The sequence below is a fragment of the Anomalospiza imberbis genome, chromosome 22 (assembly GCF_031753505.1).
Source record: "Anomalospiza imberbis isolate Cuckoo-Finch-1a 21T00152 chromosome 22, ASM3175350v1, whole genome shotgun sequence".
NCBI lineage: Eukaryota > Metazoa > Chordata > Aves > Passeriformes > Viduidae > Anomalospiza > Anomalospiza imberbis.
In genome coordinates, this window is record NC_089702.1 from 2,350,138 (window position 1) to 2,365,501 (window position 15,364).

Genomic DNA, 15,364 nt, shown 5'->3' on the forward strand with positions numbered 1-15,364 from the left:
CCTCCTCATCTTTTATCACATAGGGCCAGGCTGCTCCTGTGCCTTCGAGATTTTTTTTCTTAAAGTATATCCAGTCTTCTGGGAACCCTTTCTTTTAAAGGACTGCTTCCCAAGGGACGTTACAAATCTTTGTCCAACAGGCCACTGGCCCTGAACAGGACAAATTCTGCCCCCTGGAAGTCCAGGGTAGCGGTTTTGTGGATTTCCCTTCCTTTACATACCATTGAAAACTCTGCCATTTCATAGCTGCTGTGCCCAAAACGGCCTCCAGCCACCACATCTCCCACCAGCACTGCTCTGGTTGTACACAGCAGGTCTTCTGGGGCCCCACCCTTGGTAGGCTCCCTTTATCTTCGACAGCTTGGAGAGCATCTGCAGGGGAGGAATGATTGCAGAGAGACCAGGCCTGAATGCAGCAGGGAGATTTAATGAGTCACAAAGACACAAGGAAACTCACTGCAAGTGCACAACAGCAGTGCTGGCAGCCCGGGGCCATCTGAGAGTCCCTCCTCCCTGGCAGTGGAGAGGTTCCCACACGGTGCCAGTCTACCTGCCCCAGATAGGGAGACGAGACTGATGGTCCCCACCAGGCTGCACTTGGTGGCACCTTACTGCCAAGGGGAGACAAAGCAAACAAAGAAAAGGGAAAGGCAAAGCCTTCCAGCTGTCCTGCTACCAACACTGAAAAATGTCCATCCTTTGCCCTGCACCATGTTCTGAGTAATCTGAGCTGTCTCCATGGGGCTTCCATAGCACCTTCTTCAGGGGAGGGACCTTCTGCCACTGTAACACCTGGAAATGCCAGACAGGTCACAGCCCCCAGAGCTGATGGGCACTCGGTCACAGCTGAGGATGCTGCCAGCAGCAGCCGAGGTGGAGGATCCCACCACGGTGTTCTGGGGGAAGGAGCTGAGGATGGGGCCAGGCAGGGTCACCACCACGAGGGAGGGCTCAATGACGAGGGTGGAGTCCTGGCACTGCCTGACACAGGGCTCATTGCAGCTGTTGGCCAGCGAGGTGGGGCCACAGGGCCGGCATGGCCAGCACGGGGTGTAGCAGGACATGTCTCAAAGTCAAAAGTGCACCTGGGACAGGAAGAAGACGAGAAATAGATCACAAGGGTGAATGAGAGCAGCCAAGGCCACTCCTGAGTTGTGAGCTGGAGCCTTGGCAAGGAGCTTTCTTTCTTGCCCTGCAAATAGCAGCCTGGCCCAGGGAGTCTCCCTCCTAATTTCTTAAGCAAGAGCCCCTGCAGCCACATTTCAGCTTTTCTCTGTTAAACAATGTCCCCCAAATATCTCTGCCATGAGAGTGGACTGAGCACGGAAGAAAACAACCTCCACAGAGATATTTGTCTACCGGATCATTTTGTAAGAGAAAGGGAAGGAGCTTCAGACTCCCCTGGTTTCCAGACTCAGAAGGAGCCTGGGTGCAGTTGAACAAAGATGTAGCAGCCTGTAGGAGATTTGTCCAGGGAAGAGGCACTGAAATGCACTCCCTGCTTCCTGAGCCCTCCTTTTCCAGCTGCTCTAAACATCGCGCTGTTCTACGGCCGATTGCCAGCCCCAACAAGGTTGGTTTCACCCATGTTTGAATTTTTAGATTGATTCTCTTTGAAATGTTGGGAGTGCCTCAGCATGGCTGGGAGTGCTCACACACATGCAAGCACACGGAAACATGGACATACACACAGACACACAGGCAGGTCTCTCCAGGCCAGGGCAGAACTGCTCTCCCCTGTGCTGCATCAGTTTGCTTTCGTAGACATGGAGAAAGGCTGAGGCTTCATGCCCAGCTCCTGTATCCATGTCAGTGGGTTTCTTTGCAGTGCCCTGAAGGACAATTCGGGAGTCCCCAACATGACAGCAAAGGGGAGATGTGAGTGAACAGATGATGGGAGCAAAGGAAACCCATGGCCTGTCAATCCTCAGCTCCATGATACCAATCCGATCCCCTGCTCCCCTCTTCCGACCCCGCCGCTTCCGACGCGCAGAGAGCCGAGCACCGCCCCACTCCCACCGCGCTCGCCTCCCCTCCGTTGCCTGCCAGGAGTGGGCGAGAGCCCGAGCAGCGCCGGCGCAGGGCTGTGCCCCGGGGCGGAGCTGGCGTTGGCGGAGAGGAGGCGGCAGGGCCGCAGAAGAGCCGGGGCTGAGGGGCACAGCGAGGCTCGGCCGGCGGAGCGGCGGCATGCGGCGGTGTCGGGGCGCGGGGCTGGCGGCGCTGGCCGCGCTGCTGCTCGGTGCGCGGGGGTGCCGAAGGGGTGCCGGGTCTTAGACTGGCGTGAGCCCGCACGTCCTCGGAGGCTACTGTCCTGCCTGGCTTCTTCACAGACCTCTTCCCGAGAACTGTTCTGCCGTTCATCCCTCCGTCTTCTCTACCCCATAGTTCTTCAGAAATCTCCTGATTCTATTCTATGCCCAACCCTGCACAAGCACTCCGTACCTCTGCTTCTTTATTACTTAGAAAGTCAGTCCATAGCCCTTCTAACTTTTCTTTTTGTGCTTTCTCCTACATCCTCTCGTTTTCCAATGACTGCACCGTTCTTCCTGTCTGTCACGCATTCATCACTCCACAAACCAGTCATGGATACTTCCATTCCTGCTTATCTTGAAATCACCTCGGTACTGTCCTTCTTATCGTCTCTGTACGCTCCTGTTTCTGCGGGCTTTGTTCTGTGAAGTAGGACAATGCAGGGTTTCAGTCTTGTCTTTTTTCTGTTCCCGGCAGTGGCTTCAGCCAGAGCCCAGGTACAGCAGGAGCCGCTCATGGAGACCATCGAGGGCACCGGCATCAACATCACCTGCTCACATCCCAAAAAATTGAGCGGCGATTACATCCATTTCTACCGTCAGCTCCCGGGCCAAGCAACCGAATTCCTCGCCCTCACTGCTAGAGGCACCAAGGAGGTGCCGGCCATTGCAGGCCAGCTGCGGGTGTCGGAGGACGGGCGTTCGAGCGCGCTGTGGCTCGGGCGGCCCCGGCGCGGGGACGCGGCCGTGTATTACTGCGCGCTGGGGGCCACGGGCAGAGGAGCCGGGGCTGCGGCCGGGCACGAACCGCCGCGGGCGGGGCCGGCCGGGGCCAGCAGGGGGCGCTGCCGCTCCGGCCGCCGGGCCCCGCGCGGCTCCGCAGCTCCTTCCTCTGCCCCGAGCCCGCACGCACCGGCACCGCACAGCCCCGCACGGCCCCGCACACGCCTCACAGCCCGCCCGCAGCCTGCGCTCACACGCTCGCCACACACACACCGGCCTCCCCTCGCTCCCGAGCCCGCCGCCGCCTCACACCAAACTGCTGCCGCCTGCGCCTCTGGCCCTCCGGCCACTCCTGCTGCTGCTCTCAGCCGCTTTGCAAAGCAAAGAGATGCTCCTTGAGCTGCTCCAGCTCACCTGGGCTGGGAACTGACCAAGCAGCAGCACTGACAGGCACACAGGGGCTAATTCACGGAGTGCTGTCACCTCATCAGGTCATGACCTGAAAGGGGTTTGCAGTGAGGCTTTCCGAGGAGAAAAAGGAATCTCCATCTCTGTCCCTGCAGCAATGTCTCTGTTCCATACTGCCAGGTGAATAACAAGCAGCATTCTCACCTGCATGTGTAGGGCAGATGTGCTTTCAATCCCACCTGAGCCTGAAATTCACTTCTCTACGTCTTTCATTCCCATCCTCACTTTTCCCCAAACACTCATGGATGAGCATTCAGCACCTTCCTGAAAGAGTAGAACATCCGGGAAAGAAAACAATAAATCGGCTGGAGCAGAGGAGCATATCAAATCTCCTGAGGACTCTGTCACAGCCATCGTCCACCCAAAACAGATTTGTCCCTTTTCCTTCACGTTAGTAACGTCTCAGGTATCCTGAAAAGCAGATGCCAGGATCTAGCAATGCTGCAAGTGTTGGAGGGAGACATGTGAAACACTGAGCTCCACATGAGGTTTCTCGCCTGAGACTTGCTCTAGAGACCCCAATTCCTTTTTGGGACAGGAGCCTTTCAGCATCCTCAGGAGCTCCTTGGGCTGAGCAAGTTCAGCAGAGGCCACAGTCAGGGCATGTGAAAGGTGAGAGTGTCTGGTTCTCTAAGGCTCACATCACGTCCTTTTTCATTTCCAAAGAGAAGAACAAAGAAAAAGGAAAAGCGATTAAGAAAGCACACAATGACACCAATCTGGCAGTAGGTGATAAAGGAGAGAAGGAGGGAGCTCAGAGCTCTCCAGCTTCTAATTGATGGGCCATTAGGAAACTGCTGTCAAGTGGCTCAGGCTGAGCTTTGTCAGTGACAAGAAATGGAAAGAGAAACGTGAGGATAATGGAGGTTTGAGGAGGTCTTATGAGATTAGGGAACAACCACCATGGCATGCTTGTGAGGCTCTGCAGCCTCCAGCCTTGGAGTTCTCCAAAAACCTTCTAGATCTGGAGATTAGCAGTGATCTCACAGAGCTGAGGACACCTCGGGAGGGTGAGAGAGCTCAGTGGGGAAGAAGCCCCTGAGCTCCCAAGTGCCCAGGCCTGGCTGTGCAGCAGAGCTGGCCATTCCAGCTGCGGAGGTGAGGACTCCACTGCGAGCTGAGCGGGAACAGCCCCTTGCCATGAGAGAGGCCCCAGAGGCACGGAATGCTCCCAGTGCCAGTGGCTGAGGGAGCCTCGGGGGCTGCTGCTGGACGAGCGAGAAACGCACAAGGAGCATCTCAGGCACTGCAAGGACAGCTCATTGCTCTGCCTGCTCCCGCCGCTGCTTCCTTTGCTCCGCCGAGAGTCGTTCCCGGCAGCTCTGTTCTCTCGGGGCTGCCAGTGGTTTCGGACTCTTCCTCACTCAGCAAACACGCAGCTGCTCTCGGCATGCACCTCGCATATCTCATCCTCACTGTCTTCCTGGCCCAGCTCCTGGGTAAGTCCTGGCTCTTCCCCAAGGCACCCTTCTTTTTCTCTTCTTTTTTTTTTTTTTCCTTACCCCCGGGAAAACCTCAATAGTTTTATCAAAACTTGTAAGGAAATATCAGTGATTAGAGTGGAAAGGCTGAGAAAAATCAGTTCCACTTTGTGGTTTTGCAAGTGTATGCTCAAGAAGTCCTTTGATTTGTAAGGGAAAGGGGAAGGGAGAGAAGAGAAATCTCGGACTATTTGTCTGTCTTTTCTCTCACCTTCAATCCATCTCCCTCTGCCTCTCTCTCCTCTGATGCTCCTGCAGTCACCTCAGGAGATCTCAGCTGTCTCTGCAATCCCACCTTCTTCCTATTTTTATATAAATTCTCAGATGCTGTCAAACCCGCCCCAGGCACCACTATGCTTTTAATTTAATTTTATTAATAGGGCTTCCCATCCTGCCTCCAGGCTGAAACAGCTCTGCCAGGGCTGCCAGCACAAGCAGGGCTCCCTCTTTCCAAGCTCAGCGTTGTGTGTACTCAGGGATCAATAAACCCTCAGAGGTGACAGGGATGGGGACGCAGGATGAATCCTTTTGCTGTACCTCGATGGGTTTCTCCGACTGCTTGAGCACCCCAAATTTAGGCTGTTGCCATGTCGTCTGAGCAGCAGAAGTAGGAGCAGGGACACAGCCCGTCTCCTGTCAGGGTCCTGCTGTACTGAGAGCTCTGAAATCCTGCCCAAAATCACTCTCACCTGTCCGTCTCCACATCACAGGACTGCACTGTAGGGCAGAGAGATTTCTCCAGCAGGGTTTTGCACCCAATTTGTTACTCCTATATCGAGTCCTTCCCTGTGGAGCTGCCCACCATCACTTTCTTCCAGGCACCACGGGGCAGGACAAGGTCACCCAAGAAGATGGAGCAGTCACGGTGAAGCACGGACACCCCTTCCACACCACCTGCAAATACCAGAGCAGTAGTTTTGGGGGATTGCTCTGGTACCAGCTGCAGAGAGGCCGAGCCCCACAGCTGGTCTCCTATCAAGCCGGGAGTGGCCCCAAGCACAGCGGCCGTATCAGCACGCACCTCAACACCACGGGCAAATACAGTGTCCTGCAGCTGGAGGAAGTGGAGCTCTCTGACAGTGCCTTGTACCTCTGTGCTCTGCAAGACACCCTGCTGCAGGGAGCTTCCTCGGCTGTGCAACAACCCAGGGCAGGGAGGGGATGTGTCAGGGCAAGGCTGAGCTTGGGGAAGGCACCCTGATCTCACCCCAGTGGTCACCAGAAGTTGCATCCCCATGTGCATACAATGGTCTGGTGGTTTGGACTGCATTCATTCTTGCAGTGTCCTTGACTATTTTGGACAATTTTGACCCCTTTCTGCATTGTGCAGTCTCTAAGGAAAGAAAATTATCCGCTCTGCTTGCCTGGGATCTTGTCCTGGCACACTCCAGCCCTGCTGCTTTTGGCCCCACATGTCCTCAGCAGAGCCCAGGGCTGGTTGTGTGTTCCTGCCTTGTGTGCTCTTGGAGCAGCCCCGTTTGCATGGACACACGGGAAGCACGGATTTGTCTGTGGCTCCACCCTGCTGAGCACGGCCCTGGCTCTGTCCGTGTGTGTCCCTCATCGGGAGGGAATTTGCTGCCTCTGGCAGGGACAGCGAGCACTGCTCTGGCCCTGAACAGCACGGAGCAGCAGCTTCCCAGGCTCACAAACAGCCTGAGTGCAGCCGAGTGGGGCCGGCAGCTGCCCGCTGCAGATGGGCGCAGGCTGGATCTGCTTCCCAGGCGGTGTGGCTGCTGCGTGCGATGGGACACAGCTGTCTCTTGTGCCTGGCCGTGCCAAACGTCCTTGTGTCGCTGCTTGTGCTGGTGCCGGGAGAGGCGGGGGCTGAGTTCGGCCGGGGCGGAGCTGGCGGTACTGGGGAGGGGAGGAGAGGAGCGGAGAGGAGAGGACAGGACGGGACGGGACAAGACAGGACAGGACAGGACAACAATGTTAGGCCGGCGGAGCGGCGGCATGCGGCGGTGTCAGGGCGCGGGGCTGGCGGCGCTGGCCGCGGTGCTGCTCGGTGCGTTGCGTTGGCGGTCGGGGGGCTACCTGAGACCGCCTAGCCCAAGACTCATCTCTTATCCTCCTGCTCCTTTTCGGTTCTTATTTACCCTCTGTTTCCTCCTCTGCCGTCATACTTTCTTCTATCCGTGAATTAATTGCTTCCCAGTTTGCCTTTTTTACTACTTGTCTGTATCTCTCCCTTCCTCGCTCCCAGCTGATGTATTTTTGTAATTTCGTTCTGATTATTCCTCAAAACACCTCTCATAGATTCTTGTCCTCAGACAAACACTCTCAGAGAAATTAGCTCTCCATACTTTTTTATCAGAACATATCCCAGTTAGCTCTGGCTGATCTGTCGTCCCCACCTTCCCCTGCATGGCATTTTCTGTAAAAGAAAACTGATTGTTCTTTTCCCCGTGGCAGTTGCTGTGGCCAGAGCCCAGGTACAGCAGGAGCCATCATTGGAGACCACCGGGGGCACCGGCATCAACATCACCTGCTCACATCCCAAAATCCAGACTGGCGATTGGATCCAGTGGTACCGTCTGCTCCCTGGCCGAGGACCCGAACTTCTCGCACTCACTGTGAAAGAGTCCAAGCAGCTGCCGGACAGTTCGGGCAAGCTGTGGGTGTCGGCAGACCGGCGTTCGAGCGCGCTGTGGCTCGGGCGGCCCCGGCGCGGGGACGCGGCCGTGTATTACTGCGCGCTGGGGGCCACGGGCAGAGGAGCCGGGGCTGCGGCCGGGCACGAACCGCCGCGGGCGGGGCCGGCCGGGGCCAGCAGGGGGCGCTGCCGCTCCGCCCGCCGGGGCCGCCTCGCCCCGCTCGGCCCGGGATCCCGGGGCGCTGCCGGCACCGGCAATGGGACCGGCACCGACACCTGCACTGACACCGGCACCGGCAATGGGACCGGCACCGACACCTGCACTGACACCATCACCGGCAATGGGACCAGGACCAACACCTGCACTGACACCGGCACCGGCAATGGGACCAGGACCGCCACCTGCACTGACACCAGCACCGGCAATGGGACCGGGACCGACACCTGCCCTGGCACCAACGCCAACAGTGACACCAACAGTGACACAGACACCTGCACCGGCCCCGGCACCTCGTGGAGGTGATCATTTTCTGACAAATTCACCTTGAATATAAAACATTCCAGCTGATACCATGCCTGGGGTTTGGCTTCTGTATGATGACCTTTTTTTTTTCTTTTTTTCTTTTTTTTTTTTTCCTTTTTTTTTATGTGACAGGATGAGAGGTCCAAGCTGTTCTGGATCAAAACACATCAGTCTGGACCTAGTACTCAGTTCACCTGCTGAGTAAATGCAGAAAAGGCAAATGATGTCGTTCTGGGCCACTCCTTGGGGTCTTTATGGCCCTCTTGGCAAGAAGTGGCTGGTTCCTGGGTTTGACCATATCCCACCTAACGCTGTATCAGGAAAATTCTGCTGGCTTGTTTTGTCTGTTCCTCTTCTGTATCAGGGAGGTGTCATTGGGAAAGAAGGGGTGTAGGGTCCCTCCCTGATCTCAGAAACATAGGTCTGGTAGCAAATGTCTTTATAAAGGGGTGTATTAGTAACACAGAATAAAACTGGGAGTATGGATAGGAATTAAACCTTGCATTCTTTCAGATGCTAGGAATCCTGCATTCATACTGCATTATACAGACCCTGGTGGATTTTCCAAAGACACACTCACAGACCCCAACCAGAAAAAGCTTCTTCTTCCCTCCCACACCCTGGTGCCTTCTATTCTGTATAATAAAAAAACAAACAAACAAACAAACTCACATTTTCTCTTTACATGCTGTAAGGCTGTTTCTGCCATAATGCCCACACAGAGGCTGGCACAGGGCACTGTTGGAGCTTCCCAAATCTTCAGTGCAAGGCCCAACAGAGCAGAAATGTATCAGCCATGATCACTGACTCCTGTAATACAATGTTTTCTTCAAAGCTCCCAATTCACCTCCCATCTGTACAGTCTTCAAACAACACCATTAGCCCATCTGGAGCCTTGCCCTTCTCCAGAATGCTCCAGCATCCCTGATGGGGTTGCCCCAGGGTGTCTCCAGTTGAGTGCACAGTTTGCTGTGTTTCTGCATGTGTTCCCTTACCTGGACTTCTCTGCATGCTAGATTTCTGCAAGTGGTTTTGGGTGCAGATTTTTGCATGAGTGACGTGAGTCCCACGAGCATGTGTGTGTTTGTGTGTCCCTCCTCACAAGGCAATGTGCTGCTCACAGCACGGACTCTCTCTGCTGCTCTGCCCACAAGCTCCACAAAGCAGCCAGGACCAGAAGGAGATTCAGTACAGCTGAACAGATCAAACCTGGCAGAGATCTTCCCACAGCAGGGGCATTGAAATGCAACCTGCTGTATCTTTAGCCATTTCTATCCCGCACCTGCAAATCTCAGTTTTCCTGCTGATTTCAGGCCCCAGCGAGGATGTCTTCGTAACAGTTTGGATTCTTAGCTTAATTCGGTGTGAGAGTATCTGGAGTGCAATCCCATAGCTGGAAGTCTCATCTCTGTTCCTCACCAGCACAAGGCACAGCTGCTGTCTCAAGTGCTGGAGAGTACAAGAGGATAGGGTTTGCCTTATGAGTTCCTTCTTGGAGGCAAGGGAGCATTCCTGGCTCATTGTCACCATGGTATCCAGCAGCCCCCCCCCAGGCTGTTTTCTGCAAATCTGCTTAACAACTGGGCAGTTCCCAGCACATACTGGTGCGTGGGGTTGTTCTTCCTCAGGTGCAGGACAATGCCCTTGTGTCCAAAGAGGGAAACATGAGTACCTTACTGCCCTCCCATAGCACCAGCTCCTTCCCACTGTAGCTTTCAAAGTGCTCACATTGGCTGGGCAGTCTGTCACAAACGTCTGCACCTTGCCCTGAAATCACTGGTCCTGTGGGTCATCAGGGACCAGTGAGCCTGGGCAGCTTCTGGGCATCGCTGGGTCCTCAAAGAACAGTGGCTGCTTTGGCCAGGGGATGTTCACCACCTGGGCAGATTTCACCTGAGGGTCTTTGATTTACAGGGCCACCCTCACCTTGCAGCCTTGGCTGATAAAAAGTACACTGCTGCAGAATCAGTTGCCCAGCAGTGAAGATCTCTCTCTCTCTATTTTAGTCGGATTATGCACCAAAATGAGAAAGAGCAAAAGCTCAGGATTTGCCAGGAGGCTGGAAAGGGAGAGACGTGCTGCTCAGGAGCTGCTCTTTGGCACTTCTCTGCTCACCAGATCCACACACCAGGGTTTTGCCTCCTTTCTCTGTCCCCATCTCAGTCCCTTTCATTTTCATTGTGCCAACAGAGGCTGGAAAGCTCAAAGTCCTGCCCTTATGCCTTGCACAGGTATAGAGCTGCACTGTGGATGGGACGGCAGATGCCTCCTCCTCACCATGCCCCCAGTTTGCTCTCCCCCAGCCAGCACTAAGCCAACCCATTGGAACCAGGACAACATCACCCTATTTTAGAAAATGATGTGTTCACCCATTAAAAAACTCTTTCCTCACCAATCAACTTCCTCCCTTATCTCCTTAGCCATCATGTGTGGAGAAACACTGAACAACTGCTCTCAAAATATCAGAGGCTAAACAAAGAGAAACCCAAAACTCTTTGAAAAGAATATGACACCTGTGTTTCCCAGAGCCCTGAATGCTCTGAGGCAGCTCTGAGGAGCTGCTGTGCTTTTAGAAGCCTGCCCACCATCAAGGAACACACAAAAGCAGACACTCTGCAGTGAGGCAGAGAGGTTACCTCGCACAGTAAATGCTATGGACAGAGAAGGAAGCCCAAGGAAAAGTACAGGAAGCCACTGAGACTGTCCACTCTCTGCTGTGGAGACAAGAAAAGGCAAAAGGTCTTCATGGGCCTCATTCCAGCTCTCCACACTGCAGAGGTGTGACTGTGTGCCCCGCACTCAGAATGCACAGCACTCTCTCTGCAGGGTGGTGCCTTTTCATTGTGCTACCAAGAGTGTTCTGCTGTGTGCTGAGAGTCTTGTGAAGGAAAAGGATTCCTGAACTGGGAAAAATGATCTTCACCATGGCTGTGCCAGCGTGTGTCCTGCTAATCCAGTCAGGTGGGTGTATTCGTGTCCTTCCTGTTGTCTCTCATGATTTTTAGGAAGTTATTTAGAGGAGTCTACCAACAAGAGCATGAGGTCAGGGAGAAATATAGAAGGGGGATGGATGTAGATATCTGAATTTTCCATTTCTTTGGAAATCTGTATTTTCCATTTATTTGGAAAGACAGCAAAGATTGGGGCAGTTTTATACACAGAGCAAGTGAGAGAAGGAAGCAAACTTCTCTGCAGACACATTTGTACCTGTGTTGCAGGTCTTGTTGGAGGTGATCCCCTGAAGCAATTCTTCTCTGAGGTGCTAGTCAAAGTTGGACAGCAAGTGGTTCTTCCTTGCCAGTCCACCACTGAGGAGAGTGTCACCAATCTGAACTTCTTCTGGTACCGCCAGTTCCCGGGAAGTACTCTGACATTTCTCCTGCAAGCACATAAAACCACAGGGAATGACAAGTACCGCAGAGGACGATTCTCTATGGTGGTCTACAAAAATAACACAGCCCCCTTGGAAATAGCAAGAGTCTCTCTTCAGGACACTGCGATTTATTACTGCGGTCTGAGGCTCCACCTTAAGCTAAGCCAAATTTCCGTTCGTACAAAATCTGTGTCACCAACAGCACAGGAGGGGTGAGGCTCTACATCCTCCAGCCTCATCTGTGTTTTCATGCCTGAAATTATCCTCTCCTTCTTATATCAGGTTTTTCAACTTTTCCCATCCCAGCTCCTGCCTATTTTTCTCAAAGTCTCCATCCATGCAGAGGTATTCAGAACAGTGACTCAGGCAGGACATGGGACTCTTTACAGATGAGCTGAAACATTATTTTTCTTACTTCCTCATACAGAACATCCCTCAAGAAAACAATCAACATATCTGGATGTTACATCCAATTGCAGTTTCAACCCTTACCTGCATTTCCAGGGAGCTGACACTGCAGGATCCAGTGCTGCTGGGGCATCCTGTCCAAAGACCTGACCAAGCTGTGGGCAGAGTCAGGAGATCCACGTCTCTGCTTTGCTCCTGGCAAGCCCTAGCCCTTGACACAAGACCCAATGGATCACAGACCCTCATCTTGCTCCTCTTTGCAAAGCAGCCAAAGACAAAAGCAGCTTTTACCTTAATGGCTTCAGCACTGGGCAGGGTAACCTTCTCTGTGCTGCACATTGTCAAATGATGAGATTTTCCCACACCCAGTCAGCATCAATTCTGCTACTTTGGAAAATACTAATGAAGAGAAAAGCTACTAAAACTATGAAATACCAACAGCACTGCAGTCCATGAGGCAATAGGTTCTGTATATTTAACACAGTGCCTTGAGATCATCAGATAATGAAAACTAATTCAAGATGAAAATGAAGATGATGATCATGATGAGAGTTTTTTCTGGATTGGGCTCAGTGTTTGGTAGAGTTGGAAACTCAAAGGCAAGCTGGTTTAGGCATCCCAGGGCCAAAGTAGAACTCAGCTTGGCCTATTCTATGAGGAGAACTCCTGGAGCCACGGTGGTCCTGTTGCTCACAAGAGGTTTTCCCACCAGGAAACCTTACTTGCAGTACACTGGGCATCACCATACTGCTGGGACCTGAGGGACACCTTCTTGTGTCCTGGACAGAATAACAGAAAAAGACACCAAGGGTGCCCTGGAAATTTGACTGGTTTCTCTTTATCAGCTCTCAGCTTTTAGGTTCACAAGTCAGATGAATGCCAAAGGAGTAACAGGACTCTGATTGCAGCATAGCATTGGGTGAAGTTGGGCCAGGCAGGAGTAATAAGGATACTGGCAGGAAAATGTGGGGAAAGCTGGGGTTTGTGAATTCACAGCAGTTCTACTTTACAGACTCTAATGTTTCTGGGATTATTTCCCACCCTAGGAAGGATGACAAGGAGACGTTGTTCTTGAGAGCTCAAGCAGGTCTGTGCAGCCCCACCATCTTCCTACCACCATGTCCCATTGTTCCTCTCCTGTTTCCCCTAAGTGGAAGCCCGATGTCACTAGTCGTCCATAGGACAGCCGTACAGCCCAGCAGGAAAAACCGGCAAGAATAGGTTGCACGACGTGGGAAGAATGATCCACGGCTTGTGGGGTTGCAGTGGGGAGCTCTGAGGTGTGGAGAGAAGCAGTGTAGTAGGACAAGAGGGTAGGAGTGGGGGGAGTCGTTTCCATATTTTGCCCACAAGCAACCCTCGTGTCCCGCCCGGCGGGGCCGCGGCGCCGGGGCCCGGGGCGGGTGTGTCGGGGCGGGCAGAGGCGCCGGCGCTGCCCCGGCGAGGCGGGGCCGGGCGGCAGCGGCCCGGGCGCGGCTCCGCTCGGCTCCTGTGCGCCTGCCGCGGGGCCGGGGCCGGCTGCGATGTTGGCCGGGCCGGGGCCGTGGCTGCTGGCCTTGGTCTTGGCCTTGTGGCCGGCAGGTGAGAGCCGGGCGGGGAGGGCAGCGAGCCCGGGCCGGGGGAACGAGGGACAGGGAGAGACAGGGTCAAGGGAAGGCGCAGGGACAGGGGCTTGAGTAGTTGCAGCAGCAGCAGCAGGGATAGAGGAAGGGACAGGGGCAGGCTCTGCCCGCGGTTTCGGCCGCAATATCTGCTTCAGGCTCAGCCCCGGGAGGCCTCGCAGGGCATGACCCCGGGCAAGGGTATTTTCCCCTGAGAAGCGAGGTGGGGATGCGGCTGTGTTTGGGCCAGGGACACCAGGACGGCAGAGGAACAGCCTCGGGCTCCGGGTGCTGTGTGAACGGTGCCTGCGCTCTCACTCTGCAAGGGTGTGGGCACCAAAGCTCCAATTAAGCTTTTTCCCGGACCCCGGGACACCACCCTCGCTCCGTGGTCGCGCCCTGCCCTATTCCTGCGCTCTCCTTCCGCAGGGCTCTGGGCACAGCGGCGGCTGTGGGAGGCCGGCGGAGGGCTGCGAGCACCCGGGGACTCCATCACCCTCTCTTGCCGTGGATCTGGATTCACCTTTGATGATTATCATATTCAGTGGTACCGTCAGGCACCCGGAGGCAGCCTGGAGTGGGTGTCCTTTATCAGCAACTGGGGCAGTGTAAAGATGTACGGAGCAGCAGTGGAGGGTCGGGCCACAGCCTCACGGGACAATTACCAGTCTCAGTCATCTCCGGTTTTGGGGGCTCTGCACCCCAACGACTCTGCCCGCTACTTCTGTGCCGTTCACACAGCAACAGGAAACCCAGCTGAGCTGTAACACGAACTTGCTGGGGCCTGGCATGAGCTGTGTTAGATGTAGGGAAGGTTAGAGCCATCAGGAGCCTGGAGTTGATGGGTCTCAAGTGTGTTCCCAAGGAGTCAGATCAAGGGCAGGTGTTCCTGGCTTTACGTGCACACTGCCAGGATTCTAGTTTATTGCCAAATTAAAACAGAATAGAATTGTGAGTGACAACAACATCAAAAAGCTTTAAAACACCTTGGTCCTGCCAAAGCCTCGCTTCATCCCAGGTTTGCCTTCAATCCTACATTCCTGATTTCTCTCCCTCTTCTGTCTAAAAGGCACAGGGCCAGTGGGAAAGGGGTCACTTCTTACATTTCTCATATGGCTCCTTCAGAATCAATCTGCTCTAGCCTGACCTCTCCACAGGCTCCACTTCCCTCAGGCCATAACCAGTTTGTGACTTTCTCTAAGCATGGAGACTCCATAAGGGGCTTGGACAACCTGCAGTGGTGTTTGGTTATCCTCACACTGTGAGGCTGCACTGGGGGTGCCATATGCCATAACTCCAAAAAGTCCCTTTCCTTCTCCTTTCTCTGAGTCTTAGTTCTGAAAATGATGTATAACTGTATGGAAAAACCTTTGCTAATTTGGCATCACCTCTCCTAGCTGTTTCTCCTCTCAGCATCTTGTCCATCCGAATACTCAGTGTTGGGGCAGTATGCAAATCAGAGAAGGCCTTGATGTTCTGTGAGCACTACTGAGCAACAGCTAAAACATCCCCCTGCCTCTGCCATCTGCAGTACTGTAAAAAAAAAAATAAATTTAACTTTATCCCACTGAAAATTAGCACAGCTTTTTGAGCTGCCTCAGGTTCTATTTCTCCACCCTGCTGAGGTCCCTCTGGGTGGCAGCACAACCCTGCTGTGTAGCAGCCCCTCATACTACTCTTGGTTCATTAAAGAATTTGCTGGGGTTCATCTTTATTTCCATCTTCCTAAAGATGCCTAAAGATGCTAAACAGGGCTGGACCCAACATTGACCCCTGGGGTGCCTTGCTAGAAACTGACTTCCAACTAGCCCTCATGCCACTGACCACAACTCTTAGGGATCCTCTGTCTGTCCACTGTTCTGTCCAGATCACCATCTACTCACTCAGTTGAGATTTCATCCGCTTCTTTTAGAACTTTATTTTGAAGGACAGTGTTGAAAGC

General features: G+C 53.9%; 1 protein-coding gene and 1 gene segment (V, D, J or C); one reads left to right on the forward strand and one right to left on the reverse strand.

Moving 5' to 3' along the window:
* LOC137486668 (T-cell receptor alpha chain constant-like) overlaps window positions 1-15,364 on the forward strand; it is a 172,853-nt gene that overhangs the window by 33,442 nt on the left and 124,047 nt on the right.
* On the reverse strand, window positions 762-1,064 carry LOC137486669 (feather keratin Cos1-1/Cos1-3/Cos2-1-like). The gene has a single exon (XM_068212103.1). The coding sequence runs from the start codon at window positions 1,062-1,064 to the stop codon at window positions 762-764; it is 303 nt and encodes a 100-aa protein (XP_068068204.1).